At 39.1% G+C, this 16,153-nt stretch overlaps 1 protein-coding gene across 1 annotated transcript in view; it reads left to right on the plus strand.

The window, feature by feature from the left end:
• The window catches only part of TRPM6 (transient receptor potential cation channel subfamily M member 6), a 146,904-nt gene extending 131,506 nt beyond the window's left edge, over positions 1-15,398 (plus strand). Inside the window, exons 37-39 of the mRNA XM_037797533.1 lie at positions 6,066-6,117; positions 10,458-10,564; positions 12,902-15,398. Of these exons, the coding sequence (XP_037653461.1) occupies positions 6,066-6,117; positions 10,458-10,564; positions 12,902-13,035 (293 nt within the window). The 3' untranslated portion in view covers positions 13,036-15,398. The remainder of the gene's footprint in view (positions 1-6,065; positions 6,118-10,457; positions 10,565-12,901) is intronic.
• The last annotated feature ends 755 nt before the right edge of the window (positions 15,399-16,153 follow it).

The raw sequence follows: 16,153 nt of genomic DNA on the forward strand, positions 1-16,153 counted from the left end.
TGTTTTCTGTTTAGATCAAGGGGAAAAAAGTTTAGGGAAATGACTAGTTGCTTAATATTTAAAGTCATCTAAAACTTTGAACTAAATGGGGAATGAATTCTTGTACCAAAATTTCCAATTTTATGTCTTTTTCTTGGTCTTTTGTACACTATTAAAATTTAGGCATGCATTTACACACAGGAAAGTGTAAATTCTGGGCATTTTTCAGGATTTTGAGTTCATTGCTTTAGCAATTTATACTTTCTCTTGTTCTTTGCTGTGTACCTTGATATGACAGTTCAAGAATGTACACACACAGTCTGAGAGAGGCAGCACAGTGCACTCTTATTTAATGGAAGCCTTTGATCAGTGCATCTCCCCACTATCAACACCTCACATGTGATTTTTAATCCTGCGGCACGAAACAGAGTATCTCTAGCAGGCTTTCCTTGCAGGGACAGAACGAAATATATATTAAGGTCAAAGTTTAGTCCTTGGGCTCACTGACTGGGGCTTTGGTTTTGAATAAGGGATTTAGCCCAGGAACTTTCATATAATTTATCTCATTTAATCCCAGAAGCAGCACCTCGAGGTGGGTATTATGGGGAACGTGGGCCCAGAAAGTTTAAATAATTTGCCCAAGTTTGCACAGCTATTTAAGGGACAGCCAGAATACAGACTTAAGCTGGTTTGATGATCTGTATTCTTTCCTTTTCACCATGCTGTCTTCTGTTTCTTAAAAAGTTTCATGCCTCTAGGACATATCCATGCTGGGGCACATGTAAATAACTCCGGCCTTCTGTCTGTCTTCTCCAACGGTCCCAGTTCTCCAGTCCTGGGATCCTATGCTGAGAGTAAGGCTTGGAGGCTGGGGACAGCAGAGAGAAGCAGGCAATCCTGGGACAACATTAGCAATGCCCAGTGAAACAGCAAACTCATTTTGAGGGAAATTGGTGCCACATGCTCAAGGATGTAAATGTTCACAGGGTTGAATTATAATTCTAACTTTCAAACACAATGTTTTAGGAAACAATATAAACAAAGTTAAAAAAAATAAAAAGCCCACAAAAACCCAAGATTATGCAGCTTGTAAACCAGCAAGTTCTTGTACCATGGAAACCCAGAGCTCTGATCCCAGGCGTCTGTTTTTGTAGCTCAGGTTGGGACAAGGTTGATTTTTTTCACCTGTGCTTGAGTGTTAGTGCTTTGAGTTTTGGGTGGAGTTGTTTGAAAAGCAAAACCAGAAACAAACAAACAAAAAAACAACCAAAGAAAAACTTTAAGGAATTAATCACGAGTCTACAGTGTGTTTTATATTCCACTTGAACAGGATTTCCTTTAATGATGTTTATGTTTGGGGCTTTTTATGGCTATTAGTAATCCAAACTGACATTAAACAGAACAAATCTGTGTGGATGATCTTTGGGGGAAAAGAGAATTAACTTTAGTCTTTTACTGGGCAATTATGTTAATTGCAGAAATAGGCCACTCCAAATAGACTTTGTCAACACATTGACCTTCAAGGAAAGGAAGAGAGGACATGAAGAATGAACATGAAGAAATTGAGATACTCATCAGAGAGTTTTGCCTGAATATATGGAAAAATTTGCATCCTATAATAGTAATTATAATGTTATAATAATACTACTACTAACAATAGCTAACATTTATGGAGTGCTTATTTTGTGCCAGGCATTAGTCTAAAGGCTTGTGTGCATTATCATGTTTAATTCAAACCAGGTTGGAAAGGAAAAAATGAGGAAAATGTAATTATGTATTTTTAAAATCCCTGAAACTATCCCTGAATAGTTTTCTATTATATGTAATGCATTTACGTTTCTAGTCCTTGGAGACAGGCTGTGCATTGCTGGGAGGTGACGAGTGGCGATTGAGAGGCTAGGGAGTAGCAGTTAGAGCCAGTGATCCTGGCTCCCTGGCTTAGCTGTGTGTCTGTGGGCCACCACCTTCTGTCCCTCTTCCCTCATTTGTAAATGGAGAAAATTATATGATGAACTTATCTCACAAGGGTGGTAAGGGACTGAAATGAGACAAGTTCCTGATGCACAGTTAAGTATTAATTACTGTTATAATTATTAATCTCTGTGCAGATCTTTAAAACAGAGGTTAATCCTTAGTTGTTGGGATTCTACCCTTAGCTGTCTGGATCCTACTCTTAGCTGTATGGTCCTGGGTGTACTTCAGCTTCCACCCCTGAACTGTGAAGCCCTGTTGAGCTTCCTGTGGTTCCCTGCTGCTTTCAGGGAAAGAAGAAGAGGGACACACGCAGGCTGTTGATTCCTTCTGAATTTTTACTCCTCCAAACTTTCTTCCAAGGAAGTACCAGTCAAATCAGGAGTTGCCAAACCAAGCCAGGAAGCTGAAATGTGAGAAGGGCCGGCTTGACCAATTTCTAATCATTTGTAATCATGCTGTAGTTTCCATTTAAAGATTCTATACACAGGGGCCTGAATCATCATTGCACTTAAAATCCGGCATTTAATGTCCGTCAGTGGGAATTTAAAAACAATTCCATTTCAAATGACAGTTGTCTGTAGCATTTTTTTTAGCTCATTATATTTTTCAAAGAAGTTTTAGAGATATTAGTTTTTTATTCAACAGAGAAGTTTCCATAATAAGTCAGCTTTAGCAGCAACATCATCATCATCATCAGTTCTGCTGCTACAGAGAGGTAATTTCTTTCCACAGAAGTAGAAGTTCATGGATGTAGCTACAGTTGTCGGGATCAGAAACCAAGCCTCTTGAGTTCTCACAAGAGCATGCTACTTGTTACCTGTGCATAGGTATTTACTCTGTTAAAGCTGGCACAGAGCTATCGTTGGGACTTTTAGATGTTAAGAAGTTTGCTTTTCTTCCATGGTTTCCACTACCTAGGAGAATATGAGGGTAGAATGGGCTCTGATGTTAAAGTTTGCTGACTTGGTGACTCTTATGCAGCTGGGCGATGGGGGCTGAGTGCTCACGTGACACTGATGGTCCTGCTGATACTCTGAGCTGCTTTCTCATATGTAGGAATGTCCTTCTGCTAGTTGAGGGTCCCCAAATATGTCACTCTTTGGCCAGATTGCTTTTGGGGGATACTGTCGGCGGCACTCTGTTAATAGCCTGTGGTTACTGTTTCACCCTCATTCCTATATGGGGTGCTGTTCGTTAGGAAACATAGTACTTTAGGGAAGTGAAATAATCAGAAACATATTTTTTACCAATGGTAAGAAAATACAATTTTACTTCCAGAGAGACCTCTAATAGAATAATAACAATAACAGCAGTTAGCATATTTGAGCTTTCCGAGGGTCAGACACTTTGCTAAGTACTTTGCGTCCAATATTTCATTTAGCCCTCTCAGAAACCCTAATAATAAGGCCTATTATTATTCACATTTTTGCATGAGAAAACTGAGGTTCCGCAAGAACTGAGGTCCCTGTTCAAGCGCCACTTATTGCTGACAGGGCGACGCAGGAATGAGACACGGACACAAAGCTAAGAATTAAGGGAGCAGGGGGCCCACTTGCATCTCGTGCTAAGTGGACGACAATGCAGCCTTGCTCCAGCTATTTATTTCAGAAGATCAGGTGTCTATGCTAAAGGTGCTCAGGTGGGGGAGAGCCCACCAGATACCTATATTTACATCAGGTGTATACAATCTAGGTTTACATCAGGTGAATACAATCTAGGTTTAAAACAATGGTAGTCACAAGACACACATCTTTACAGGGTGGGCCTGCATGGCATTCTATGCAGGCCTGCGGCTCAGCGTTCTAAGCCACCACCCTAGATATGCCTCAGGCAACATGGAAGACTCAGTTTCCCACAAAGAAAGGTATCCAAAATTTAAAATAGAAGGTAGCTGATGTGATTTTGACAGACAGTTTTTCCCCTCCCAAACATCCTTTTTCCCAATTGATATTACCTCTTTAGGTGTTGTGCTTCTTCCCAGCTTAAATTTACAGTTTACTCAGACATTAGCCTAAAGCCTTCAATTTTGCTGGGAACTTCAGGCTTAAAGTTGGATATGATTGAAGCATGTAAAGGATTTCTCTCTATTGATGGTACTTGGAATAGCTTTCTGGTTTTCATAGTGTTTATTTAGTCTTTGGTTGGAAAAGCAGGGTCTCTCTAGGGTGTTTCTTCTTACATGTATAAAGAAAAAAGCATGAAGAATTCAGCCTCTTCCTATCACTTTTGCTTTAAAAGGAACAAGGGAGGAGCAAGGCAAATTTTGCACCCCCCCCCCCATTTCCCACCCTCTATCCGCCCCGCCTCCCCACCCCCCTACTGGTTTCAGCCCTTCCTTTTCCTTTCCCAATTCAAAATCAACTACAAAGAGAAACTCTAAGCCAGGGTTTCATAAGGGGTTCCTGGATAGAATTCAGAGGATCTATGAACTTTGATGGGAAAACAAATTACATCTTTGTTTTCACTAATGTATAACTGGAAATTAATCATTTCCTTCAATTATGAATGTTGGCAACAAACCACAGTGGGATTAGCAGTACCTGTAACTGGCAGCAACAGAAATTACAAATATTAATGTAGCATGTTACAGTTGTGGCAGATATCTCAAAATACTGTTTATATTTATCTTGAAAGCTAAAGGAGTTATTAGACCTGTGCTAGAGCCTGTTATTCAATGTATTTAATAAAGAAGCACATGTATTACAATAAAACAATTTAATAGTATTTTGATAACTGTATTTCAGTACCATTGGTTTCCTTTGTAATCCTGTATTAACTTAAAATGTATTTAAATTATGCATTTAAAAACATTTTTCTAAGAAAGGGATCACTTAGCTTTGCCAGGCTGACGAACAGGCTCATGATACAAAAAGATTGAAAATCTCAACTCTAAGCAGTTCATTTTCCTGAGGAAGTCAGTTTCTTAGGGGAAAGGTATGTAACTATAAGGATTACATTTTCTTGTGAAAAGTCTAGCATATTGTAAAACTAGAACATAGCCAAAACAAAACAAAATGAAACGAAACAAAACCAAAAACAAAAAAAATAATGGCTAGAAAACATGAGTGTTTTTCACCAGTAGAATATAAAACAGTGTTATAAATTTCATATAATTTTTAAATCATCTTCCCACAAGGCTGGTTTCTTTCAAGCAAAAAGATGCAGTGCTGATTTAGAGAATGAGCTCAGAAATCATTGGCTGCTCCCAAATGGTGTAATCCACCTGCTGGATTGGCTTTCCTATGCAATGCTCCCACTGTTGGAAATTAGTCTAGAGCTGTGTTTTGGAAAATTTTAACTTTAAATTACATCTATGCAATCCTTTTATGCTTTGGTTTCATTTTTTTAAGTAAATTTTATTGAAGGATGACATAAATTCGGGAAAGTGCACATAGCATAAGCATACATCGCAAGGAATTTTCACAACCGAACACACTCGAGTAACCAGCACCCAGATCAAGAATTTGGTGTTTCTTTTATTCTACTGTTTATAAATGCTATAGCTAGCATTTGATGTGCCTCTGATGGAGTGAAGGTTGCACCTTTAAAACCTCATAGTACCTTGAGCCTTGATGACCCCTGATGGAGCCATCAGAGGAGGCCACAGAGCAGTGGAAGGAACACAGCTTTGGCTCAGTCGGACCTGAGTTTTAATTCTGTTGTAGCATTTATGGACCATGCAACCCCTGACAATTTACTTAATCTCTTTGAACATCAATGTACTCATTGGTGAAATGAGGTCATGAGGATAAGAATACATTTCTTTTATGATTCCTGAGAATGAGAGAACATAAAATTAAAACGTCTAGTATATACAAATGGTAAATGGGTGATGATGCCTCCATCAGTAACCACGCACACTCCACTTACACATTCATATGGCCTAGAAGTTTATTATGGCAGAATGGAGGGGGGCTGCAGGAATGGTGCATTAACTAAAATTTTCAAACACTCCTCAAGATTTTTATAGCGCATTTAATCCATATGATATTTAATTTACTACAGAGTTAATATAAGCTTAAAAAGGAAAGGAAAATTTAATTATTGTTTTCTTGAATGTATGAGAAAATGAAATCCCCATTTGCTAAATGAATTTTGTCTCTTCTTTTGAGGTGTTGGAGAAAATTTGACAGATCCATCTGTTATAAAACCTGAAGACAAACAGTAAGTTAATTTATGATGTTGTCATGTAGAAAATTGCGTTTGTCACGTTGGCCATTTTTTATGATTTATAGGTATATACATTTCTTGTGTAGATCCTAGAAAAGTTTTGGGACAGCTTATGTATACATACCCAATATAATATGATTAAAAAAACATAGATTAGGAAATTGGGACAAAAAGAAAGTATGGAAATAAAATAAGTTTCACTTTGGACTTGGGTTAATACATACAAATGAAAATTATAAAATCCAATGCATTAGCCAGAATTTTATTGCAGATTTGACTCTTGATTTTCTAGGCCCCAAACAAAGTGAAATACAAGTAAATTCAGCACCTCCAGTCTTTATGACATGAAAACAATTAGTGTCATAGGAAAAGTACAGTTTCCTCTGTGGCTTTCAATGTCTTAACATGGACAGCATTTTCCATGACATGCCTATTCAGCGAGAGATGAGGGCATAAAGTATGTCATTCAGGAATTGCAAATTTATGAGGCCAAAACCATGTGGCTTAAATATGAGGTATCAGATTATCTGACTTAATTCAGGGCTGAAGCTTAAGTTATATAGATGGATAAGTGATCTGTATGTCTACTGCAATCTCATGAGCATCTTATTCCATAACCAGGCTTTTGGGAAGACTTGGCAGTAGAGCTCTGAACTTGTATTCTTGTGTTAAAGGTGGAGTAGAGAGGGTGATGGTGCTGACTAAGGACTGATCAACGTGGCAGGCAATAATGGTTCTCAAACAGCAGGAGCATCAGGCATGCTTGAATTCTGATTCAGTAGATTTGGAGTGGGGCTCAATGATCTGCACTTCTAACAACTTGCTAGATGATGATGATCCTCCTGGTCTGGAGACCACACTTTGAGAATTACTGTCATATAACATTTTTACTTCTTTGTTGTCCTTAAGTGTCTATACTTGGCCTGTGGGCTGTAGAAAAAATGTGTACAAATTACATAAGTGGGCAATCCCTATACAATAAAATTTAAAATTTTTACTTTTTCCCCATACAGGACTCATGCTAAATATTCACTGCTTTAATTCTCCGTTCTTTCAATTAGTTGTTTAATATAAATATGGTCCCATCTGTAGGCTTCTATGCAGGGAGTCCATCTAAAAGTATATTTGCTGTTTATTTGGGCTAGATGAGCTACAGAACATGAAAGTCACCCATTTTGCCCATGATGCATCCAATTCCTTTGATATTTGACTATGGAGTCAATGTTGTAACCCTGAGGGTGCACATAAAGGTTTTATTATTTTTCACCTTAGCAGAGCTGAAGTGTTTTAGCTAAGAATATTATTTCTTCAATAACCGTGTGTGCCCAAGGGTTTGTAATAGGAATCTTGTACTACAAGTATTTCCTTTAATAATTTTGAAGTGAAAATTTTTTGCATATATAATGAACTCTGGCTATTGTTTATTTTATTTTGACATTGGCAGATGTTGTGTAATAGGACCTGTATATTCCCATATTTTAGAATTTTAAGAAGATTATATTATCTCAGTTGACAGTTGAGTATACAATTGCATTCTATGGAGCAGTGGGTCTCAATTTCTATTAAGGTCACTGGGGAAAACTTTAAAAAAAAAGCTTCTCAGGATTGGCATCAAATCAGAATCTCTGAGGGTAGGTATCTGAAGTCTGTATGTTTTAAAAAGTTCCCCTTATGATTTTAGTGGGCTACCAGATTTCGGAACCTCTGTCTTCCAGCGAACTATTTTTTATGACCTGAGGGTCGGAATTCTGGCAACCAAGAGGATGGCATCGTTGTGACTTGCCTGGGTTTGTGAGGTCACCTAATTTCAGGTGCAATTGCCCTTCACGGTGAACACAAGAAGTGTTATTTACTCACAGTGGTGGGGAATTATTTCTGATTAGTTCAACCAGGCTCACTTTTTTGAGTGCCTTCTATGTGTTAGGCCCTGGCCATCCAAAAGGTGGTTCATGGAGCAGCAGCATTGGCATCCCCTGGAGAGCGTTAGAACTGCGGAACTCAAGACTCTCCCTAAATCGACTGAATTAGGATCTGAATTTAGATACGCTCTTCAGTGATCTGGTATAAGTTAACATTTGGGAAGCATTTATTTAAACAAATGATTTTACATATGTTATGTTGAACTTAATGACATTGGAAGTAAACATTTTCGGCCCCAGTTCACAAATGCGATAACAGAGGCTGGGTGAAGATTGTATCTTGCCTACAAGAAGGGGTCAATGAAAGAGAATGGATTCTTTATCAAAAGAGAAGATGCCTTTGCGGTGTAATTTCTAATTTTGTCTCTAATGCCTATTGTCTCCACTTTCTACAATCTTTGGCCTGTGAAGACAAAATCGTTGTACCTTCTCCCCCAATCCTTTCTGGCCACAGGACTTTGTTCCCAGGTCACTGAGCTTTGGTTAGTGGTCCTTTGGGGATTGTATCTTTTAGCTCACTGCCTTGATCATTTTGGGCATTTGACAAGTATGAAACGATGAGGAGATGTTCTTTAGTAAATCTATGTATAGATAGCCCTAATTAGCGTTTCCTTGCATTTGGAACAAGACTACCACCTGCTTTTCCTGTGTTGTGAAAAATCTGGAAAGCAGCTAGTTGTGTTTTTCTAAACTTGGTTATGAGACTGCAAGGCTCTAAGCATGCTGGAGGGTATAGATGCAAATGAATATGTTACAACTCTCCTTCCCCTTCCCCTGCACTAAAAGTTGTCGAACCCCTAATATAGACACTTTACAGTAAATTTGATTCTTTTGCCTTAAATTTCACAAAGCTCATAGCGGGGAAGTGATTCAGTTTATAGCTTTACTTTTGAGATTCAGGTACCTCTCTAAGCTGGGAGTTTTCATGCTTTACTCGGAGGGAAGAATGACAGGTATGGAATGCAAAAGAGTGAAATATTCCAACAGGATCATCTGGACATAATACAAAAAGGAATTCTTCAATTTTAATGATTAAAATAACACCTTCATTTTGTATTTTATCAGCATCGTAGAGTTCTGGTACTATATACAGAGTAATTCTGCCTTTTTCTGTTGCATTCAATTTTACCTTATTGCAGTGGTTCTTACCAGATGGGCTGAAAGACAGGAAGAGTTAACAAGAGCCAGTTTCTGCAGCCTGGTAAATACCACCAGAGCTGTACTTTGTAAGAGCGATTTAGAGACCAGGAAAGTTAATCCTGGGTGCCTGTTCATTTTGTCTTCCCAAGGGATTTTCTCAACCTACTCGCCTCAGAGCAAAGAGGCAATCTGAGATCAAACTGACATCAGCCCTCACTCTGAGCTTGGCACATCTTCAGAGCAGCTACTGTTATCCTGCCAAAAGGAAGTGGAAATTGAGATAAATGTTTCAATACTTGGATGGAAAAAAGTCCATTTTTATACCACGTCCCTTTTGAAAAACCGCATTCCTTAGAAGCAAAGTTTATTGTTTCCTTTTGTGATAGTTTGCTTTTCTTTTTTCTTAAGACTTGGTATTTAAGAGCGGTAATTGAGTTCAGATTTTAAAATGTGCTGTTTCCACTCTGCATGTCATTAAAATAAAATACTAGCATTCATAAAGTTTCTTTGGGAGTCTTTCCGGTGTGCTCTCTTCTGTGGTGTGGAGTGTCAAAGTCTAGAGAATAATGGTTATGTGTGATATGATAATGAATGAGCATTGACCCTAGAATCTGCTAAGGATCTATTATAATTATAGTACCCAAAATGTGCCTAATATGTATTGATTCTATTTGCAATTTTGTCACCTACATTTAGCATATGTAGTTGACTTCCACAAACACTTCCCACAAGAGAGCACTGTTATAGCAGTTGCATGGTGGAAGGCAGCTAGTGGAAGAGTGCTGAGCACTAGATCTAAGGTTTTGTTTTTGAGGACACTCATTATTTTTTAGAAAGGCATTTGGGTTTGAAACAATGCTTCTGGATCTTTTTAGAAGGTACGTCCCAGTAGCCAATTTATTCTACTTTATACATTATCTTTCGAGTATTCTAGTAGAACATTTGGTAATGAATGTCATTCTCTCACCCCATATGCATTAAAAAGGATCTCGCTGTATTTTTTTTTAATGTGGTACATAGAAAATTCTCTCTTCTATCAGATTAGTGCTGAAATGAGTTTCACAGTAGGTCTTGGAGTTGGGTACAAAGATTTAAGTGCATTTGAATTTTAAATTCTCAAACCTACTATCGTTGCTTCCCCCAAGTGCTCTGTTCTTTGTTGGCTCCTTCAAGTTTACTGGGTTACTATGGGATTCTGTTCGGTATCTCAGGGAATCCTAGTTGAGCTCCTTTTTCTTAGCTGTGATCTAATTGATATTCTGATATTTCCTCTAGATCAAGAGGAATGGTGTTTGGACCAGCCAACTTAGGGGAAGATGCAATTAGAAACTTCATTGCAAAACATTGCTGCAACTCCTGCTGCCGGAAGCTGAAACTCCCGGGTATGCCCCAAACAATTCTGTTTTTCTCCAAGTAAATCTGCCATAGAACAACATGCATACCGTGGGATGGAGAAGAAAATCTTATCTCATTCACAATTGAGGCCTGACTTTCCAACTGCAAAATTTTCAAGTCTCTGAAGGGATTAAAAGGACAGGGATTTATTCCACGTTCTGCCAAAATGTGATAAAACAACATTGGGTCCGACACTTTTTATAGTCACTCCAAGAGAAAAGTTCTACCAATTTAAATGGGGTAAAACTGAACCAAGGCAGGGTCTGCCCCTCCCCTTGGGTCCTGCCCACTCCTGGCTGATGGCTGCAGAGTGGTGCCCACTGTTTCTACTGTATTCTTATTTACCCATCAGACACTTGGGAGGGAGGTTGGACGATGGAGGGAAACAGCAGCCGTCAATCAAGTAGTCTGTTTTCAGTTAAAGACCCACCACTTTAAACTGTTGTGTTACTGTTATGTTTTCCTGATTTGATATATGTTGCACTTTCTCAGAAACCAGTACAGTCACCAGAGAAAGTATTCCTACCAGAAAAGTAAGCAGCTCAAAACCTGTACCCCAACCCCCTAAACTGGCATTCCTGGCTCTGTGACCCCTGATTACACTCTACTTTTGTTTTGGAAGGGATGCTTTATGTCTGCCTCAGCTTGCTCACTGTTTTTCTTAGGTTATGCCAAACTTGTCCTTAAAAAGGACACTTACATAGTTTAAGCCAAGTGACCCTTCCTGCCTTAGAGTACATATCCTACCCTGAATTGGAAATTAGTAAAAGATCATCTTTTGTAACCTGGGATGGAGCAAGGGTAACTTTATAACAAAGCAGGGCAATTTCTCATCTTGCTGGAGTCAGAGGTTGGAGGAGCTCTGGTGGGCAAGACATAACAAAAGGCTGGGGTTGGGAGCAGGCCACTGTTTCCAGTGGGAAATAGAGGCAGCCAGGGGCCTACGGTGCGGTGGTGAGCATGTGGGTTGGAGCAGTCAAGGAGAAGACCGTAACTCTCAGCTTCTAGGTGCCGCAGGACTTGCTCTCAGCAATCTACATGCCAGGATCTGTCCACAGTACACTGGCAGGAGCCCAGGAAGGGGATGGGGCTCCCATGCTCAGAGACAAAGGCAGTGCATCTGATCAGCCAGGAGAAGGGAGACTTGAGGCAGAACTGGTTGCTTCCCTTCCTTGTGTCCATTAGCTGTTCTATATGTTTAAGGTTGAAATAATATTTTTACCTACACTGGTGGGCTTTGAGTGAATTATTCAATACCTGTTCCATCTCTAGACATAATTCATATTTTTTTCAACACCTTAGCACATTTAAGTGGAAATAAGAAATATCCTCAATACTCAGACATTAGTCATCTGAATTAAAGAGGTTAGCCTGGGAAATAGGATTTGGATGATTTTTTTAAGTTTGATTATGTCTTTTTTTTTTCTTTCTTCTTTTGAAAAGAGAGGCAGTTTAGGATAATGAATAAGAGCAAGGGGTCCAGAGCCAGACAGGTTGAGGTAACATCCTAGTTCTGTTATTTACTAGATGCTACCTTGGGCCTCAGTTTCCTCATCTGTAAACTGGGGACAATAGTAGCACCTATCTTGTAAAGTTGGTGTGAGAACTGAATGAAGTAATATATACGTATATACATATATATATATATATATATATATATATATATGTATATATATAAAACACATAGTGAACAATTGATAAATGTGGGCTATTATTAAACTATGATCCCTATTTAACATTAAAACAATAGTACGAGGCATAGAAGTTTAAGGTTAGAAACTTTAATCAGTAAAGCACAAACAGATACATACAAATTTAAAGACTGCCCCCCTCATACCTCTCTCTCTCCAAAGGCTACCCGTATTTATAGTTTCTTTTGAGAATTTCCTTCTTCAAATGGCAGAAGAAGGTTTTAGGAAGAATCGGATCTGATAACTGGATGAAGCTTTTATAGGTGGATGTCAAAGCTGAGATAAATCTTTATTGCAGAAAACTGACCACTGAAATCTGAAGTCCACCAGTTTGGCTGCCATCCCTGGCCCTGCCCATCCCCCAACAGTGGAAATGCCCTGTTTGCAGTTTGGGATCACTTAGCTCTGGCCAGGTCGTGCCTTATAGGACTCGACAGCGTTAGGGAACGAGGGTCACTCACGGGCACTCGGGGGGAGGGACTTTTAGCTTGGACATGGTTGAGTGTTTGAGTTCCATTGGTCTGTGGCCTGAGGAAGCCGAGTTCTCTTGGAGCACTTGAGAAAGCCTAATCTACCCGTGTGGAACTGTACAGTCGTGAGCACCCCCTATAACTATCTAAATTGTCTTTGCAGATTTAAAAAGGAATGACTATACCCCTGGAAGGATAAATTCACCCTCTGGACTTGAGACAAAATTGAAACCGGCTGAGGGCCCTTCAGCAAAGGAAAAGGGCAGTAATCCCACAGAATACCTCACAAGACTGTAAGAAGATGATGGTTGTTGTCCTCTGTCTCCAGAGCTCTGTGGTAACAGGGCATTGATGGCACCAGAGCCTCTATCAGGAGGACCTTACACCTCCGGTCTCTGGGGATATACCTTCTGGGCCTCACACCTCCCCCTGCCAGAAGGCCTCATTGGTGTATGATGAATGGGTTCTCCTGGATCGCGGCCTCTTTGCAGGGTACTTTGCATATGTTCTGAGTTCTCATGTTCTGCTTGAAGACACTTGGACGTGTCAGCTGGGAATATTTGCTTCTCCATACAGCTTTACTTTAGCTGGTCACTTGGAACCGTTGGACACTAAAGAACCAGCGAGATGAATTTAATTTATTTTCTCACTCTGCACAGACCCTACCCTCAATGCTATTCATCACCTCACCCACATACTGTATTTATGTACATATATAGATATGTATGTACATAAAAAAGTTATTTGACTTCTTTGTCTCTCCTTTCCAGTAGCGTAGGCCTTTGAATAGCTACAACAGGGTGAAAAAATGGAATGAGGTGTATTTGCATAGACTATAGCATACTTCTATACAAACTGACCAGTAAAAAGTTGGTTTCCTGATGAAATCTGGATGGATTTGAAGTACTGGCAGGGAATCATATGATGCATGGGCATTTCATCTTTGAAAGAAAGGAAAAGGGAAATCTAAAACACTTTGCATCCATCCATCTATCTTTCTTTCTTCCTCTCTCCCTGTCTTCCTTCTTTTTTTTTCTTTTATTTTCCACAAGAGAAAAGGATATATAAGACTGGAAATTATTGAGAAATATTTTCCCTTCCCTTAAGCTCAAAAGTACTATCAGTTAGAGAGTTAAGTCGACCTCTAAAATGCCACTCCCTTTTCTAAAGCTGTATGTGTAATATTACAGGCTTAATTATTCTACATCAGTTCCCATGGGGAAAGATGTGGTTTCTGACTGAAAACGTGTTTGGAAGGCATTTGCTTCATTCCAGTGATGCTTCGTTGGCTTACGTAAAGCACTGTATATATTTTCAAGTACAGCCTGAGAATATGTAATCGGTTTCTGAGGCACGAACGGAAGGATTCCTGGCAGCCACACTGTACATTTAGGGCCGAGCTGCCCTACCTCAGAACAAGCCCGTATTGCACACGGGGGAGTGAGGGAGGGCTGTGGAGTCCTGTCTCCTCGCCCTGCTCCTTTTCTTATGATGAAGTGCTCCAGTGTACCAGCAACAAACCTCTTGGGTTTGAAAATTTTCACCTTATCATTATCTTTAGCCCTTACATTAGCTGACTTGCTACTAAGCCTGTTTTTTTTAAAATCTACACTCCTGCATTCTTGGTTATACTTCAGGGAAAATATTGCCCAGCCAGAGGGGGATGGAAAGAGAAGGATTTAGTATGCCAGTGATTGTATCATACTCCTATAAGTTTGCATTGCACAAGGGCTAATTTAAACCCTTTTTACTTTGCTTTTGGAGGTGGGGTGGGAGAAAATTTGAGTGATTTCTTGACTAGCAATGAGGATAAAATGTTAATGCTTTTTTAGGGGCTTAACTGCTTTATCCTATTCTGTGAATCAATAAGGAATCTACTGGTACTCAATTCAAGTGCTGTATTCAACTATGGAAAGAGGTAGAGTTTGCTTGTCCAGGGGCCAAACTAAAGGCATTAATTCATTGGTCAAATATTTGTTACTTGGAATGGAACTTGAAAGCAAATACAGTTTGATTTCAAATTTCTCTGTTGTGCTTATTATTATTATTATTTTAAGAAAAACCAACAGAATAGAATTTTAAAAAGATAAACCACCGGATTATGGTCTCTGCGGGATTGCTTACATGCAGATACCTTTGTAACATTTTGACTTTGAGTATTCATGCATACAAAGTATGGAGAATTCATTCATTCTTTCATTGAATTTTATTCAACATTAACTGCCCTTTCTATACTACATTAATCAAGTGTAACTGGTGAACATAGCTTTTCTTTGTCCTCAGAAAGTTTAGCCTCATGTTTCTTTTTATGTTTGTTTGTTTTTGATCTAAGTTGGGATTTCTAGTTAGTGCTAAAAAAAAATTCAACTTCTGAACAAATGCTGAATCTAAGGGTATATCCCATCACCCTTTCTGCCAGTGGGCAAAAAGTTTAGACCGGATAAGAGAAGCCAAATAAGAGGCCATGGTTTTAGGAACCACCGAGGAGAAATGGACTGCAGAATTCTTATATGGTCACCAAGTCCATATCACAAATGGGACTTGACTCTGGGAATGAGAGAGGCAGTCAGGTTCCAGGAGCCATTTCTCACAGGAGTTTCTTTCCACCAGGCAGTTTCTGAAGTGACTTTTGCCCCATCTATTGTAAAGTTTCTTATGGCTCTGGGGACCGAAGTCAGATACGGTTTTGGGTGTTTCTTGCCCTGTTATTATTTTCTGTGGCATTGCAAAATAAGTATTGGGTGACTAAGACTTCCCAACAACCATTTACTCCATGCTTTTTTTTTTTAATAATTTGTTATTTTTGTGAGTTATTGTACTTTTAGATGAGATGGGCCACCCTGGTCTAGAACTGATGACATAGATGCCCCTGCCATGTCTTGTTGTCCCTCTCAATCAGTCACCAGCATCTAGCCCAAAGCATGGCCCATAATAAGCTTTCAAACATACTTGTCGAATGGAATAATATAAGCTTCAAATGATAGTGGATTTCGTTCACTAGGTAATAAATCAGATTTGCATTTTTAATCTAGAAGAAAATGATTACCAATTCCTTAAGACCCAACACAATTCTTTTGATCTTGCTCTGTTTTAATTTTCCAGGAAATAGCCTTTAACAACCTATACCTTGTCTATTGAATTCTCAACCAGTTCTTGCCCTTATCATCATCAGTGATAATGCCAGAGTAACAGCCCTTCTTCACTGGTGACTATTGAAATGAGATAATAACTTCCCAGAAACTGCCAAGAAATAATCATCACTTTATTACCCTTTGAAAAGAAGATTGATAGAAAAGTCATTTGAAAGATGGTTCATTACCATGCCCTAGTACAATTTCTTTACTCACATCTTTCCAAAGCATGAGAAAGGGAGGATTATTCTCTGAGGTCAGAATTTGAAGGCTGTGTGTTTGCC

Source organism: Choloepus didactylus, chromosome 10 (assembly GCF_015220235.1).
Source record: "Choloepus didactylus isolate mChoDid1 chromosome 10, mChoDid1.pri, whole genome shotgun sequence".
In the NCBI taxonomy this organism is placed as follows: domain Eukaryota; kingdom Metazoa; phylum Chordata; class Mammalia; order Pilosa; family Megalonychidae; genus Choloepus; species Choloepus didactylus.